General features: G+C 24.8%; 1 protein-coding gene across 2 annotated transcripts in view; it reads left to right on the plus strand.

The window, feature by feature from the left end:
- LOC100199749 (GTPase-activating Rap/Ran-GAP domain-like protein 3) overlaps positions 1-15,897 on the plus strand; it is a 63,006-nt gene that overhangs the window by 19,479 nt on the left and 27,630 nt on the right. For both annotated transcript variants that reach the window (XM_065791064.1, XM_065791065.1), the window contains exons 5-13: positions 4,811-4,907; positions 5,039-5,157; positions 7,190-7,254; positions 7,980-8,043; positions 10,909-10,935; positions 11,242-11,317; positions 11,444-11,542; positions 12,113-12,213; positions 12,290-12,447. In XM_065791064.1, coding sequence (XP_065647136.1) covers positions 4,811-4,907; positions 5,039-5,157; positions 7,190-7,254; positions 7,980-8,043; positions 10,909-10,935; positions 11,242-11,317; positions 11,444-11,542; positions 12,113-12,213; positions 12,290-12,447 — 806 coding nt within the window. The remainder of the gene's footprint in view (positions 1-4,810; positions 4,908-5,038; positions 5,158-7,189; positions 7,255-7,979; positions 8,044-10,908; positions 10,936-11,241; positions 11,318-11,443; positions 11,543-12,112; positions 12,214-12,289; positions 12,448-15,897) is intronic.

The raw sequence follows: 15,897 nt of genomic DNA on the forward strand, positions 1-15,897 counted from the left end.
ACCTGGTCCATTTGGATGCATGAATCTGACTTTTATATCAAGGCCACTTACATTTTCATCTTGATAGCAAATGTTTCAGTGCATTTATCAATACTTGTTTTTTTATAACTTATAGTGTTTGAAGCAATTGGAATAAAGTGATGATACATCCTTGTGCCAGGAACTGTTCTTCCACCTAAATATCTTTTTTTCTAATTGAACTCTTGTTTGGTCAATTTCATCTTTTGAAAATAATTTAAAACAAGTTCCATTTATCTTGGCTTTTCAAAATAAGTACATTAAATTAACATCTAAAATCTGCCCAGTAGTTATTTGTTTTAGACTTTCTTGACATACTAATCTTTTAACAGTACCACCAATACCATCACAATTTTTAAATTTTGCTGCACAACCATCGGAAAAGTATTTCACACTTGATACATCAGGTAAATTTTCTTTGATATATCTAGTTATATCTTCCTGAGTCTTGTAAATAAATCCTGTGTCATGATCAACATCTTCTGAAAGGTAACAAAAAGAATAATGTTTAAGAAGTTTTTCGTCTATAAAATAAAGTACAATTGTAAAGAGTGAACATTGACTTATGTGAATGAAAATGTGAAATGAGTGAACATTGACTAGTGATAACTTTGAACTTCATTCTGAACAACATATTGATAATTTTCAGCAAAATCTCCTAAAATTAGGCACTCGTTTTAGTTAAGATTTTCTTTACAGTTTTTCAAGTATCTACTTTGTGTTTTTGCAATATATGAATGAGTGGTAAGGTTGTCAATGCTGTCACATAATAAATCATTAAATTCATCTAGTGGCAAAGACTGTAATAATAGTGTTGTACGATTGGTACTCTGTCATTGCTTGAATGCTATATCTTCTTTGAGCTCATGGTCCATAAACTCTTGCACTAAAAAAGTTTTTAATACTTCAATACTAGGGCATTGGTTACATCAATGCAACATACATTCTGCGTATTCAAGAGAACAAACAATCAATGCCATGAAATTTTTATAACTTTTATTCCACCTAATGGCATCAATGAGAAATTTCGTATTTTGGAGATGTATACATACACATACATTGTAAGTACCTATACATATACATTGTAAGCATTAGTTGTAATGCACCATTTAGGTTTAAGCGTACAAAACTTTGACAAACTGACTTAGATGTTAGGGTAGTCTTTTTTGAACGCATCATGTAATTCATTAAGATTGAGTAGCAATAATCTTTTTTGAACATGTTGGTTTTTCTTAACACTTACAAAATCTTTTTTCCTGGCATCATTCTTGAAAATTCATCACTAAATTAACTGTTAATTAAAAGTTTATCACTAAATTAACTGTTTCTGGTGAAAGTGGGTTTCCAGTTTTTTTTTCAGGCAATGATAGAATTCCATGCTCACTTTTAACTTTTCTTGCAATTCGAATAAGATACTCAGACACTTCAAAGTAGCTTGATATCTTTGTACATGTCGATGATTGGTGTGAGTGTTAACATTTGCACTTTATGACGATAAGAGTCAGTCTCTTAAATTTTTTTATTTTATTTCGTACATTAAAATGTCTAGATCATGGTTATTGTTAATGTCGTTGTTTGAAATTGGGCTTTTTATTTCTGTTGTTAAAGAAGTTTCTTTAATATTATATGCTAATGAGACCATTTTTGCAACTCTGTCAATAGTGTTCTCAAACTTTTGTTTTGCTGCAGGCAATTTGCTGTGTTTTGAAAGACTTTTTAGTTTGACTGGTGAAATTCCAAGCAATTCTATAGTAGCATCTAACTTAATTTTTTTCTCACTTTTTGATTCCCATTCTTCTTGTGAATTTAAATCTTCATCAGTTTCTACTGCTTTTTTGAAACATTTACTGCAGAATTTCCAACCTGGGGTTAAATTAACATTATTTTCTTGCAAAAATTTTGCCAAGCCCAGGGAAACCTTTATATTACCTAAGAAACAAATTTAGTTTTAAGTTTTTTAAATAACTAAAAATAAAAAAATTGTTATAAATAATCAATTCTATTTCTTTTAATTTTCATATCAATTCTGTTGTAATTAATGTTCGATTACCTTTTATAGCAATTTTTTTACTTTCCTTGTGTGTTCCAAAAGGATTGCAACACTTTGTAATTTTTCTCTCAAAATATTTCCCATAGAACTGGTCATGATAACAACATATAATTCTTATTGAACAATATTTTTCCCTTAAATTTGCTCGTCTATTATTTCTTCTTGTTTTTCACAAGGAAGATCTTTGAATTGAACAAAACCTTGTTTTTTAGAAAATCTAGTTTTGTGGCAATGAATGTTAAGACTTTTTCCAATGCCACATTTCTCCATATTGAATATGTTTATTATTTATTCTATTATCTGCCAAAAAAAATATATAACAATAAAATTCACATTCTTTAAGAAAATAAGAACAAGTAAAGTATAACCTTTAAAAAGAACAAAACAAAACTTATGCCTGTTTTTGATATAACAGGATGTAAGCATTCACCAATTTGAAATAATGAAAATAAATTGTTTCTCAAAAAAAAAAAAATGTTATTAATTTTTATTTTAATAATTTTTTATTATTAATTCATTGTATGTAAAAAAAAAAAAAAAAAAATCCAGGAAGATTGAGGGGGGGGGGCAGAGTTAGTCAGAGTCCTCCTGGCCCTCCCTTGGCATATGAATATAAATGTCCTAAAATAGTCACTAAATAACGCTATTTGGTGTTTTTTTTAAATAAATGTTTTAAAAAACATTTCAATTGCTTTCCTTACAAAATTCAAGTTTTTCTAAAAAGATACCATTTTTAAATGCAAACTTTGATCAAGTATTAGAGAGACAATTGATGAATCTAGTTTTTTTCAGTAGACCTAAGATGAAATAATGACAATTAAATAAATACAATTAAACTTTTTACTCTGGATTTTGGGCCACATTCTTCATTTCACCTCCAAAAATCATTAATTTACAATAATTTTGAACAAAATTGGATAAATGAGGCATTTCCTGAGATAATCAAGTCTTCAAATTTCCCCAAGCCATTATGAAGATACTATATGTCAAATTTGCTTTGTAGTTGCTTCAGATAATCACTAAAATGATGAGTCAGCATTATTATAATTGGCGATATCTCTGGAACCCATGTGTTTTTTTAACTAAAATTTTCGCAGTTGTTATATTTTTTAATATGGACTGCAAGTGAGGTAAAAATGAACAAATTCTGAGACGTAAGGGTGCCATGGTCTGGATGGTTTCATATGGAATGACCCTATGTATACATTTTTTGGAGCCTTGAGCTAAACTATTAAATACCTAACTGTGAGTGCTGTAATGTTAGGTTATTCATGGATGTATGTTTTCAATGTCAATATTGTTGTCTATAATTAACAGTCAAGTTAGGATCAGACATAATTTGGGGCAATAAATAAATGGATTAATAAAAGATTTAATATAATTGAAACATAAGTGCCAAAATAATAAATTTGTACTGTTTTATTTAAGTCAATTATGAAAGCAGTTCCAAGCCTCAAGATAGTTGCACATATCTGAAAAAACCGTAGAAAATACATTGTGACTTTATTTCTCTTTGTGGCTGCTAATCTCAATAAACTTCTGTTTAATCAAGTTGTTTTGTTTAATTAAGTTGTTGAGTTGTTTAATTAAGTTGTTTAGTTAAGTTTAATTAAGATTTTTGTTTTTGCGCTACATTTTATAAAATTAATTATAAAATAAATATAATGATAAAATATTATCTATTAATTAAAGCATCATAGTTATGCATCAATCAAAAAAAGCAAAAAGAAAATGTTTTTAATTGGTATGTTTTACAATGAAAAATCATTTTTAAAATTATTTTTAAAATTTTATCTTCCCCTAATTTTTGGCAAATCGAAAGTTATGAAATTTTTAAAGGTCCACAATTTTTAAAACCGATTTTTAAAGATTTTTAAAATTGAGTTAAGCATGACAAATTTTTCAAAAATTAATAAACGACTCTCCCGTGTATTAGGCACCTAAGAGTACGTAATTAAATCAGCTCATTTAACACTGTAAAGAGTTTTCTTTTAGTAAGTTTAACACTGTAAATAGTTTTCTTATATTATATTTATCTTCAAGTAAGAAGATTTAGTTTCAAACATTTTATTTTTTTAATATTAATATATAGTAAACAGTTTTTTAATATTTAATAATAGTGCAAAGATTCTAATAAGCTTTATCTTGGATAAACCCATAAAACTAATAAACGCTTAATCACCCCATCCCTTTTATTATTGGAAGTTTACTATAGGATGTTAAATATTAATGTTAAATAATATAATTGTTAAGATAATAATATTATATCAATTAATTTTTATCGTTTACTAAAAAAAATATAAATAAATAAATTGTATCAGAAATAAGTTTATATATCAAAAGTATGAAAAGTCTTACAATGACCCTTTTTATGGGTCCAGACAGCTAGTAAATAAATAATATTGAAGATTGTTTAGTTCTCAAAGTTTATTAAAGTTACAAACATTTTAGTTTTTTAACTGGTTGGAAATTAATATATTTGAATTGTTTATTTTTTTAACTCAAAAATAGTTATTTCTTCAGCAGAACTTTAAAATAAACATGTTTCAAATAAACATGCCAAAAGCCTTTAGAATTTTTTCAAAATTATTGTTCTATGTATTTACTTTATCATGAATAACAAAATATGATGTTTTTTATTATCAAGTGTAAAAAGTAAAAATGATGTGTATAATATTATGGAAACAAGTTTAACCTTTCTTTGTTTTATAAGTAATTTTTAAGTAATCTTATCATATGTAGGGAACGCAATTAACAATTGCTTGTTCGCCATGCTTAGCACAATTAGAAAATCCTGAGTTCCAAACAAGATGGTATTTCAAGTACTTTCTTGGACAAGGTTTTTTTTTTTTCTATTATAAATTTTTTACTTAAATTTGTTTCATACATTTTTGATGTATTTTCTTTAGTTTATTTTTGATAAGATGAATTTTCTTTAGTTCATTTTTGATAAGATGAATTTTTGTTTAGTTCATTGCAACTACGTATTTACAGATTCATGTAATAATGCGTATGCCTTATCAATATGTTTGACTGACATAGAGAATCAAGGTATACCACAATATAGAGCTATATTATGGCGTAAGTGGGTAAGTAAATGTAAGAGAGATATTATTGTTTTATGAAAAGTGTAAAAGGATAATATTGTTTTATTAATAAAATCATGAGCAAGGGTTTGGAGCCAGATTTAAAAAAATTATTTAACAGTCTTTTTTTGTTTGTTTTTTTATGTAGATATGTTTTTTGAGTTCAAAACAATTTTTTCATAACATTAAAAACAAATGTTTTAACAGAATGAAAACTAGTTTTTTAATTTGTAGAATGAATGAAAACTTTTTTAGTTTATAAATGAAGTTTTTTAATTTATAAATGAAATAACATTGCATTGAAAAATTTATAAGTATTGTATAAGTTTTGCAAAATTTTTATTCTTTTGATTGCTTTAGCATTTAGTTCTCTGGCTCCACATTCCTTATATTCAAATTATTGTTTGAGTGTCATTTACTTATTGAATTATAGTTAAATCTAATTCAATTGGCTATTTTTATCAATAATTATAAATCAAATTCACATAAAAATAACCTTTTTTTAATCAGCTCTTTATTAATTATTTATTTATATTTTATAGTAAAGTTTTAAAAATACTATTTTTCATACTTCGTATTTTAAAACAACAACAATTTACTTTTTAAATAACAATAATTACTTTTTAATTAACAATAATTACTTTTTAATTAACAATTATTTATTATTATTTCTCTACAAAGATTTTGTCATTATTTGTGTGTTAAAGTTTGCTTTATATTTTATGTTCGATTATCATTTTTTAAGTTATTTTTATTATCTTTAAAGTTGCCACAAAAATAAAAAAATTCAAGAATTTGTATAGTTACTTTTTTTATAGTTACTTTTATATAGTTGCTTCTTCAGAGACTAAGTAGCTTCAAGTCTTTTCTGCAGTTTTTAAAAGTTTTTTTTTTTTTTTTTTTTTTCCAATTTAAAAAAAATAATTAAAGGTTTTACAGAAAATCACGGTACAATATCTAAGTAAAGCAAATTTTATATTTTCAAGCATTTTGTCCTAATGAAAAAATTTAATAGCATCTATATTATCTAAATACCTTATTATTATTAATTTATTATTATTAATTTACTATTATTAATTATATTTTTATTATTATTAATTTATTAGCACCAGAGGAGACACTAAGCATGAATCATCTATTATTAGCTAAAATATCAAATAAACCAATATTTTTATATTTTGGTTTAATATATATGCAAATATATATTAGCTGTGTTTGTAATCTCTATTTTACTAATGTTAACATATCTAAATTAAGTTTTTTCTTTTTTATAATCTAAAGAATTATAAAAAGCACAACTAATTAATTAATCAACACAATTTAACTTTAGTTGAGCAAAAATTTTGATAAAGTTGATAGAGTTTAGTAAAGCTGAAATATTTAATAGACATTGATAAGCAAAACATGACATAAAGTTGATGCATGACATAAAGTTGATGCATGACATAAAGTTGATGAAAGTTATGCACAAAGAGAAAAAGTGCAAAATCTTTTTTTGGTTTTCTGTTGAAAATTATCTAATCTGTATTTTATAACTATCTATTAAATAATACACATCTACTAAGAACCTAATTAAATAATACACATCTACTAAGAACTTAATTTAAAAAGTACTCACATATTTATGTGTTTGAAAAATGTTTTTAAACTATTTACTAAAATATTCTTTAATATTTTAATATTTCATATTTTTTTAATATTTTTCTCATAAATGTTGATTTATGAGAAAGTTTTTATTCAAAAAAAATATTTTTTTTAATGTTACAAATTTAAACCATTACAGTTATTTTGCTTTTTAAGTTTGATTGCAAATAAAATTAAGTTTAAAAATAAACAATGCATGGCAAAAAAGATTTTTCTTAATTAAATAGTTAGGGCAGGGGGAGGAGGACAAAACTGTTTCTATTGTTAAAGTAGATATTACAAGCTGAAGGTTATAAGAGATCATAAGTTTATAAAATATACCGTCTTTAATTTTTTGTGTATAATTTTAGTTAATTGTTTTGTAATGTTTATTCATATTTTGTATATTTAGGGTTGCAGAAGAATTACTTTTCCTTATGACCCTCAAAAAAAGTACACAGTAAAAGATGTGCTTAGGTAAAACTTTTGTTGGAAAGCAAATTTTAATTATCAATTAGAAGTATTATTTTGTTATGCAATTGTTTACATATTTTGTTTAAAATAATATTTATTAATTGTTACTAACAAATTAATTACTTATTATTTAATATTTAAAATAAATAATTAAAAAAAAAATTCCATTTAAAAAAAGACTGTTTAATCTCTGATATTTCATGATCATAATGTTGTTGCAAAAAATCTTTTAAATACTTGTTTTAATTTTAAGTATTTTAGTTTTTGTTGGGATTAATTTATGCGATTATTTTTTTGTTTATATTTTTTTTATTGTCAGTTTTTTATGAATATTATTTTTTTTACTATGTTTATTTCCATAAGGCTGAGTGGCCACTGCAGTTGAGGAGGTAACTTTTTTTAAATAGTTGTTAAAACTCTCTCACAACTCCGAAACACCTTTGAGAATACTGTGCAGAGAATCAAGTTAAGCTCTACTTTTAATTGTAAATATCTAAACAAAAGTTTAGATATATATTACTAAAGTGTAACCTAAGTCTACTCATCCAAGTCTACTCATCTAAGTATACTCATAAAGTGTATCTACACTTTATTGTTAAAGTGCACCTTCAGTTTATGCACCATAAATTGGATGAAAAAGAAAATTTTGTGTGCAGATTATTTATATTTTATTTATATTTATGATATTTTCAAATTCTTTCTCTATTTTAAATAACTTTTTTTTAAAGGTTTTTTATGAAAGATAAACTGGAAAAAAATCCAAGAGAAATTATATCAGCAGAAGTTCAAAAAGTAAGTTAATATGATCAATTATGTGCATTTATAGTATTGTTTAATTTGGAATGGATTTCCTGCTTAGATTCTTCTACAGCTTGAGGTCTGGACAACATATCTCTTTAGTCTTGTGTTCTCCAAAGCTGTCGTCTATACTTTCAAAACTATTTAACAAGTGCTTATCAGAGTCTTGTTTTCCAGTCTACTGGAAAGCAACATTTGTTATACCTATTTTCAAAAATTCTGAAGAGCGATCTGACTTGTCTAACTACCATCCCATTAGTCTTCTTACTGTCATAAGCAAGATTTTTGAGTCCTAAGAGAATTAACAAACACTTAATCTCATCTTGAATTTAATATCTTTCGGATCATCAATATGGAATTCAATCTTCTTGTTCTACTGCTGATTTGTTAAAAGTAATAACTGATAGGTTTTATTGAACATTTGATAGATAGTGGAGAGTTTAAGGCTATCGCTCTTGATATTTCTAAAGATTTTCATTAAGTTTGGCATGCTGGTCTTCTCCATGAGCTCTCTTCTTACGGTGTATCAGGTAACATCTTTAAGATTATTGAATTCTTCCTTACCAATTGTAGTATAAAAGTTGTCCTCGATGGAAAGCACTCTTCTTCATATCCTGTAACTTCAGGGGATCCTCCAGGTTCTATTCTTGGCCTTATAATTTTTTTATTTTACCTGAACAATCACCCTGAAATTCTCACATCTAAGGCAGGCTTGGCCAGGAAGGCGTGTGATTTCACGTCATAATATGACCACGCTATGAAAACTATTTGATTTTACTTAACTTGACCACGGTCGCTAATAAGTTTTAAAAGTTTGTATGCGTTTTAAAAACGTGCTATAAAAATCTTAACTCAACTATAAAGAAACTTAAAAAAAACTTATCGTTAAAGAAGCAAATAAATTTTTGTAAAAAAATAGCGAAAAACAAAATAAAAATAACTTTACTAAAACTAAAATAGCAAAATTAAAATTAAAACTTAACTAAAATAAATAATAAACTATAACGATAAGATTATCTAAATTACGTTTGGAATAAATAACTTTGAATCGTTTACTAATGTTTTTATAATTTCTTATTATGTGAAACTCTTTTTAAATAAAGTAACACTTACAGCTGACAATTGTTTTATAAACGCGTACATTTAAAAGTTTAAAAAAAGATTCTTAACAATTCTTCGCACAAAAAGTAAAAAAAGTAAAAATAATTAAATCGTTTATTTAAAAAATTGTTATAATTTTTTTTTTTTAAAAACATAATAAAAAATAAATGCCTAAATAAATATAAAAAAACATATTATTCATTGATGTTTTTATAAAAAATCATTAGCAGTGATTTGTTACTTTATTTAAATGCGTTTCAATAATATGAAAACGTAAGTAACAATGTTACTTACGTTAAAAAACAAAGTTATTTAATTCAAACGGCTTTCAAAAAAGTTCGTCTTTTTTTTTTTCTTCTCAGCGAAAACTTTAACGATTCGAATATAAAGTTTATTAAAGAGACCTTCGCTGTTTAAAGTCATCGCTTATAAATTTTTTTTTTTAATTTTTACTTTTGTTTTACTTATAAAAAAATCTTATATAATTAAATAATATTAATAAAAAATTATACAACTTTCAATGATACTTTAATTAAAATTATTAGCTACTTTATTTAAAAGCGTTTTGCTAATAAAAAAACATTAATAAAGATAAACGTGTCGAAATTATTTATTTTCAAAGTAATTAAAAACTAATTATTTCAGCGCATTTGTTTAAAATCGTGGTTAAATCATCAAAACAAAATATTATTTGCGAGGTCATATAAAGACTTGAAATCGCACATCTTCCTGGCCAAGCCTGATCTAAGGTGGCATTGTTTACTGACGATACTACAATTTATTTTTGTTTTGATAAGAAGCCAACACTTTTTGATTGCTTTAAGGGGGCATTTGAGCTTTAAAAGGATCCCTCTTTTGCCACAACATGTTGCTCTCAGTGGCTAGTGAACTTCAACTCAGATAAAACTCAATTTTTTTCGACTATTTGTTATTGTAATAATCTAGATCTTCCTACATTTATATACCATAATGTACTCAATAAGTCATCTACCTTTCATCTTCGAGGATCATCATAGTAATGTTGCTTCTCTTTCTCTTTTTTCTCAATTTTGCTCATCAAAACCAGGATTACATCAAGTTTCGAAGTTTGACACAAACAACAGGACTATGCTTTGCTATGAGAATATGTTTTTGATGTGATGTTTAAAAAAATTCTTTGGAGTAAATCTGGTGTTTTATTTTAGCTAAAGGAAATTTTGACTTTTAAGACAAATAGTGTTTCTGCAAGTAACACATTGGCATTTAGCTGCAAATTTCTATTTGTAATTTACTGTTAAAGTTAAATTATTTGTTTTAAATTTTTAGGAATGACAGAGTTTAAAAAGAGGAAATAAAAAAAAAAAATTTCTTCCCAAATTGTGATTTTTATTTAACAAAAAATAGCTAGCCCTCGTTTTTGCTAATTTTGATCAAAACTTCATATTTTATAGTCATTCAGTTGTTCATGGTAAAAACTTGATATTTTTTGTTTAGAAATATAGCCATTTTTTGTTCAGTCGAAAAAAAGTTATATAGTTTTTAATATTTTTGTTTAACTTAATATTGTTTTATAAAGTGCCAAAAATAATTTTAAGTATTAAAAATAAGTATTAAATATAATTTTTAGTATTTTTATTTACTTTATATTGCAACTGTATTAACTAAATTAATAACTAAAAAAGTAAATTAAAAACAAAACTTCGAATGTTTACTGGCAGTCCTATTATTAACTATAATATTATACATATACTATATTTTTACAATATTTTTTTAATGTAGGAACTTTTAATACTTGAAGAACAGGAGGTAATGGTTGTAGCTACACAGATTTATTTTTGTTTTTATTATAACATTCCTTCTATTACTTCTCTATCTTACTTTATTTTCTTTATATTTTATACTTCTCTATCTTACTTGTTTTATATTAATTGTACAACTTTTTTTAACATTAGTTTTCTTTCAATTGTTATATATATATGTTATATATACATATATATAAATATATATATATATATATATATATATATATATATATATATATATATATATATATATATATATATATATATATATATATATATATATATATATATATATTCTTATTCACTTTAGGGCTCCGTGAATTTTAAATTTGGTGTAATATATGCAAAACAAGGTCAAGCTACAGATGATGAAATGTTTGGAAATGGTATTGATAAATTTTCAGATTTTTGCATTCTTTTTTAATTTTGAATTTATAAAAAGTATTACAGAGTGTGGAACTGAGGAATTTAGTAACTTTCTTTTTTTTTACTTTGAATTAAACATATTGTAGAGTGTGGAAGTGAGGAATTTAGTAACTTTCTTCATGTACTTGGTGATGTTATAACTTTACAAGGTTGGAATAGATTCAGAGGTGGCTTAGATGTTAAAGGTAAATTTTTTTTAATGATTTTTAAACATTGTTTTTAATAAGTACTTGTTATTTAACATTAAGATTATGGATTAGTATTTTTATACTTTTTAATATATATTTATTTATATTATATTTTAATACCATTCAACCAAACTTTTGTTGTGTAATGGATGCAGTGTGCTTTAATATTTTTCTGTTAAAAATCAAACCTTTTTTATATTATTGATGCAGTTTGTTTTTATGACCAAATAATAAAGTTTTCTATCCAAACAGTTTTGTATGTTTTCTTTGAATCTACCAAATATAGATGAGCTTGTATGTTCAATAAAGACTATATTCTATAACTAACTATGTGTATTGTGTACATCAACTGCTATTATGCAAGTAACCCTTAAGCACTTTAAAAACATAGAACGTTCTATTTTCACAGCTGAAATTTAAGCTAAATGAACTTTTTTTCCTATAGTGTCATGTTACTTCTATGTTATATAAGCTTATGTGGAATACAACCTACCATTTTAGTTTTTTAATTTTCACAAATATACTCTAGAGGAAGTATTATAATTTTTTTTTTAAATTATAATCTAGATAATATGACTGGCACTCACTCACTGTATACTATGTTTGAAGGTCATGAAGTTATGTTCCATGTTTCTGTAATGCTTCCTTTTTCTAAAGACTCTCAGCAGGTGATTTTTTTTTCAGGAAAAATTTTTATGCCAGTTTGTTCACCAACTCTTTCTTTTTTAATTTTTAACTTTTTAGGTTGAAAGAAAACGTCATATTGGTAATGACATCGCTGTAATTGTGTTTATTGATGGAGAACCATCTGAAGATGTGTGTTTTAAGCCATCTTCTATAAGAACAAAGTTCACTCATGTATTTGCTTTAGTAAGATACTCAGTCCAAACAAAATCTTATTGGTAACTTTCTTCCTGTCTAGTTAAACATTTTTTTAATACTAAAATATATATATATATATATATATATATATATATATATATATATATATATATATATATATATATATATATATATATATATGTATATATATATATATATAATTAAATAATAAAGTTGAAAAAATATATATATTCTTCTTACCAAGAAAGCGTTTTTATTTACTTTATTTTTCATTTTTTTTGTATACTTACTTTACAAATATTTTCAGTTTCACAAAATCTCATAGTTGCACCTGTTTATATTGAAATCATATATAGTAAAATGTAAGATAATCAAAAGCAAAAGTACTGTATTACAAACCCTCTCTCAACTCTATAACTCCGAAACACAAACCTTGATGAACAAGGTCACTGCGCGGAGAAACAAGTTGAGTGCTGTAACTTCTTGCTTATATGAAATCAAATGTATTCTGAAATAGATTTTACATTTCATGGAATATTTACATATAGTACAAGTACTAATTTTAAGTATACAATATAATGACAAAAAAAAAAATGTAAGCAGTACAATAATTAAACAAAAAATTTTATGTAATAATAATAAAGTAAGAAGTTTGATATATTTAAAACAAAATATACTTATTTAACTTACTTTTATACATATATCTAACATTTAAGACTTTTATATACCTAATTAAGATATAGCAATAAAAGATAAGTAGATTATTATAATATACAGTAACAACATTATAAATAATAAAGTAATAATAGTATCAGCAATATTATTAATTATAGCCAATAATAATAAAAACTCCAGTTATTGGTAATAATAATCAAAGTAATAATAATACTAACGATAAAAATAACAATTTTATTTAACATATTATATAATAACAATTTTATATAATAATATATTATATAATAACAATTTTATATAATAATATATTATATAATAACAATTTTATATAATAATATATTATATAATAACAATTTTATATAATAATATATTATATAATAACAATTTTATATAATAATATATTATATAATAACAATTTTATTAATAATAATAACAATAATAAAATAGCAGTATTTATAATAGTTTGAAAAGAGTTTGAAATAGAATAGTGATATAAAAAATAATATTAATTTGAGAAAAAGTTAAGAAAGAGCAAGTATTAGTAATAAATCTGCATTGAAATGAAGAAAGTAGTAGAAAAAATTAAAAAAAGGTCAAGTATTAGTAATTATAAACCAGCATTGAAGCAAGTTAAGTTAAGATGGATAATAGATAGTTAGCAGTAGAGAAGCATAGGAATTAGGAAGAATATTTGTTTCATAAAAAATTAAATAGGCTGTTTTTGAAATTGGAAAGTGTAGAGAGAGATTTTAAATGTGAGGGGAGACTAATTCATGTGCATATGCTATGATATTTAATAGATTCATGGCCATAATAAACAGTTCTATGTTTGGATTTAGATTATTTAAAGCTTTTAGCTGATCGAAGTTGGTAATGAGTATTTTTAAAAGCCATTGGGCTTATAAGGGCGAGCACTCTACTATTCAACCACTACCGCATGATTTTCACATTGTTATTGAAAATAACGTTTATGCAGTATATTGCATGTGAGTTATCTTCAATAACATTAGAATTAAAAAAATTGATAATATGATATTATAGTAATATACCTAAAAAAAATTTAAAAGAGTTCGGTCAAACACATAACGCAGTTTTTTAGTTAATGATATATGTGTGAGACAGATAAGAATATTACATATGTTGATATGACTGATAAGAATATTACATATGACAGATAGGAATATTACATATTATATGTACACAGATAAGAATATTAAATTCAAAACATCAGAAAATAAATAGCTGATGTGGATTGGAACAAAACCATGATAAAAATGATAAAAAATATTTTTTGTATATAAAAGCTTAACATGAATATAGTATTAATTTAATTTTTTTTTTTTTTAATTATAATTTGCATTATCAAATTTAACAAGAAAATAACTTCATTATGGTATTTTGAAAGTTATTTTCAGTTTGATTTGCTTGAAAAGATGCAATTAAGTAATTCTATAAATAATTGATTTCATGGTCTTTGTAAATTTTAATAGCTTCCTGTTTTCAGTTTAGGTTAATAAATGAGAGCACTGCCAAGAGCTCAAATTACTTTCCAAACTAAACATAAGTTTGGCAAATAGTATCGAGTTTATTTTTAATAATAAAGTTGAGAAAGAAAAGAAGTTATGAAGTGATTTAACAAAAAGAATAAGTTAGTAATTGATTTTTATTACAGAACAGACATTGCTTTCACAATGCCCAGTATAAAAGATGAAATAATAGTGTGGGAAAATGGAAAGAGAAAAAAGGTGAAAAAATATTTTTTAACAATGTTTTTTAGAGAGGTTCGCTAAATTTTTCAATCAACCTATGGGGAAGTAATGCATTTCTCTACATTTTGTAAACTAAGCCCTAAAAGTATAATCGTTTTAGAAGAAACACCTGCCAACCAGTGTACGTGCAAACTGCATGAGAACTTTTGCTTATTATTTAAAGTATTAGGCATCAGGTATAGTAGTTCATGGTGGTAATCTCTGTTGGTCACAGTCACTTAATTCATTTTGTTGGCTGGACCAAAGACGACTCTGGACATCTTCAAATAAAATCAAAAAAATGGGTGCAAAAGAGAAGTAATAGAAGAATTTTTATCTACCTTATCTAAATTTCAGGAATATGTTTGTATAAAAAGAGTTCAAGCAGCTGAATTTGAAAAAGACAAGGAGATTGCAGGGAAAAGAGTTCTTCTGGTGGATTTTCCAATGGCATATGTTTGTGAATATCAAAATGAAGCACAAAGTGCAATATGGATTAGGAACACTGTTCAATTGTTTATTGGTGCTGTTTTCAACAACAATAATTGCAAAACATAATTTGTTTGTTCAAACACTAGATACAAGGGGAAAGGTAGTGTTTATTGCTTTATTGGGAAAATATATGAGATACTCATGTCTGAAAACTGTAATAATGATACTGTAATAATGAACTCTTTTCACTGATGGCTCTTCATCAAAATTTAAAAATAAATTTATGATGAAATTACTTAACCAATTATCTTAGCAATATAATAAAAGGTTTGAGTTTAAATATTTTACAAATTCTCATGGAAAAGGGCTTATAGATGGCGTTGGAGGAAGAGCCGAGTCTTTTGTTCAAATGAAATATATGAGCAAAAATGAGAAGTGTGTGTACAAACGTCTATGGATTTTTTTAATGTTTGCAAACTGTTAATGACTGATACTAATATTTTATATGTTAGCAATGATGAAATGATTAGTAAAAAAGACAACAAAAAGCCTTGGATAGAAGTCAAAAAAACACCACGAATACAAAAAATTCATCATGTCAATGTTTCCAATAGATGCTTGCCATTTTTCAAAACAATTGGCTCAAAGTCATCT

Source organism: Hydra vulgaris, chromosome 02 (genome assembly GCF_038396675.1).
Source record: "Hydra vulgaris chromosome 02, alternate assembly HydraT2T_AEP".
Classification (NCBI taxonomy): Eukaryota; Metazoa; Cnidaria; class Hydrozoa; order Anthoathecata; family Hydridae; genus Hydra; species Hydra vulgaris.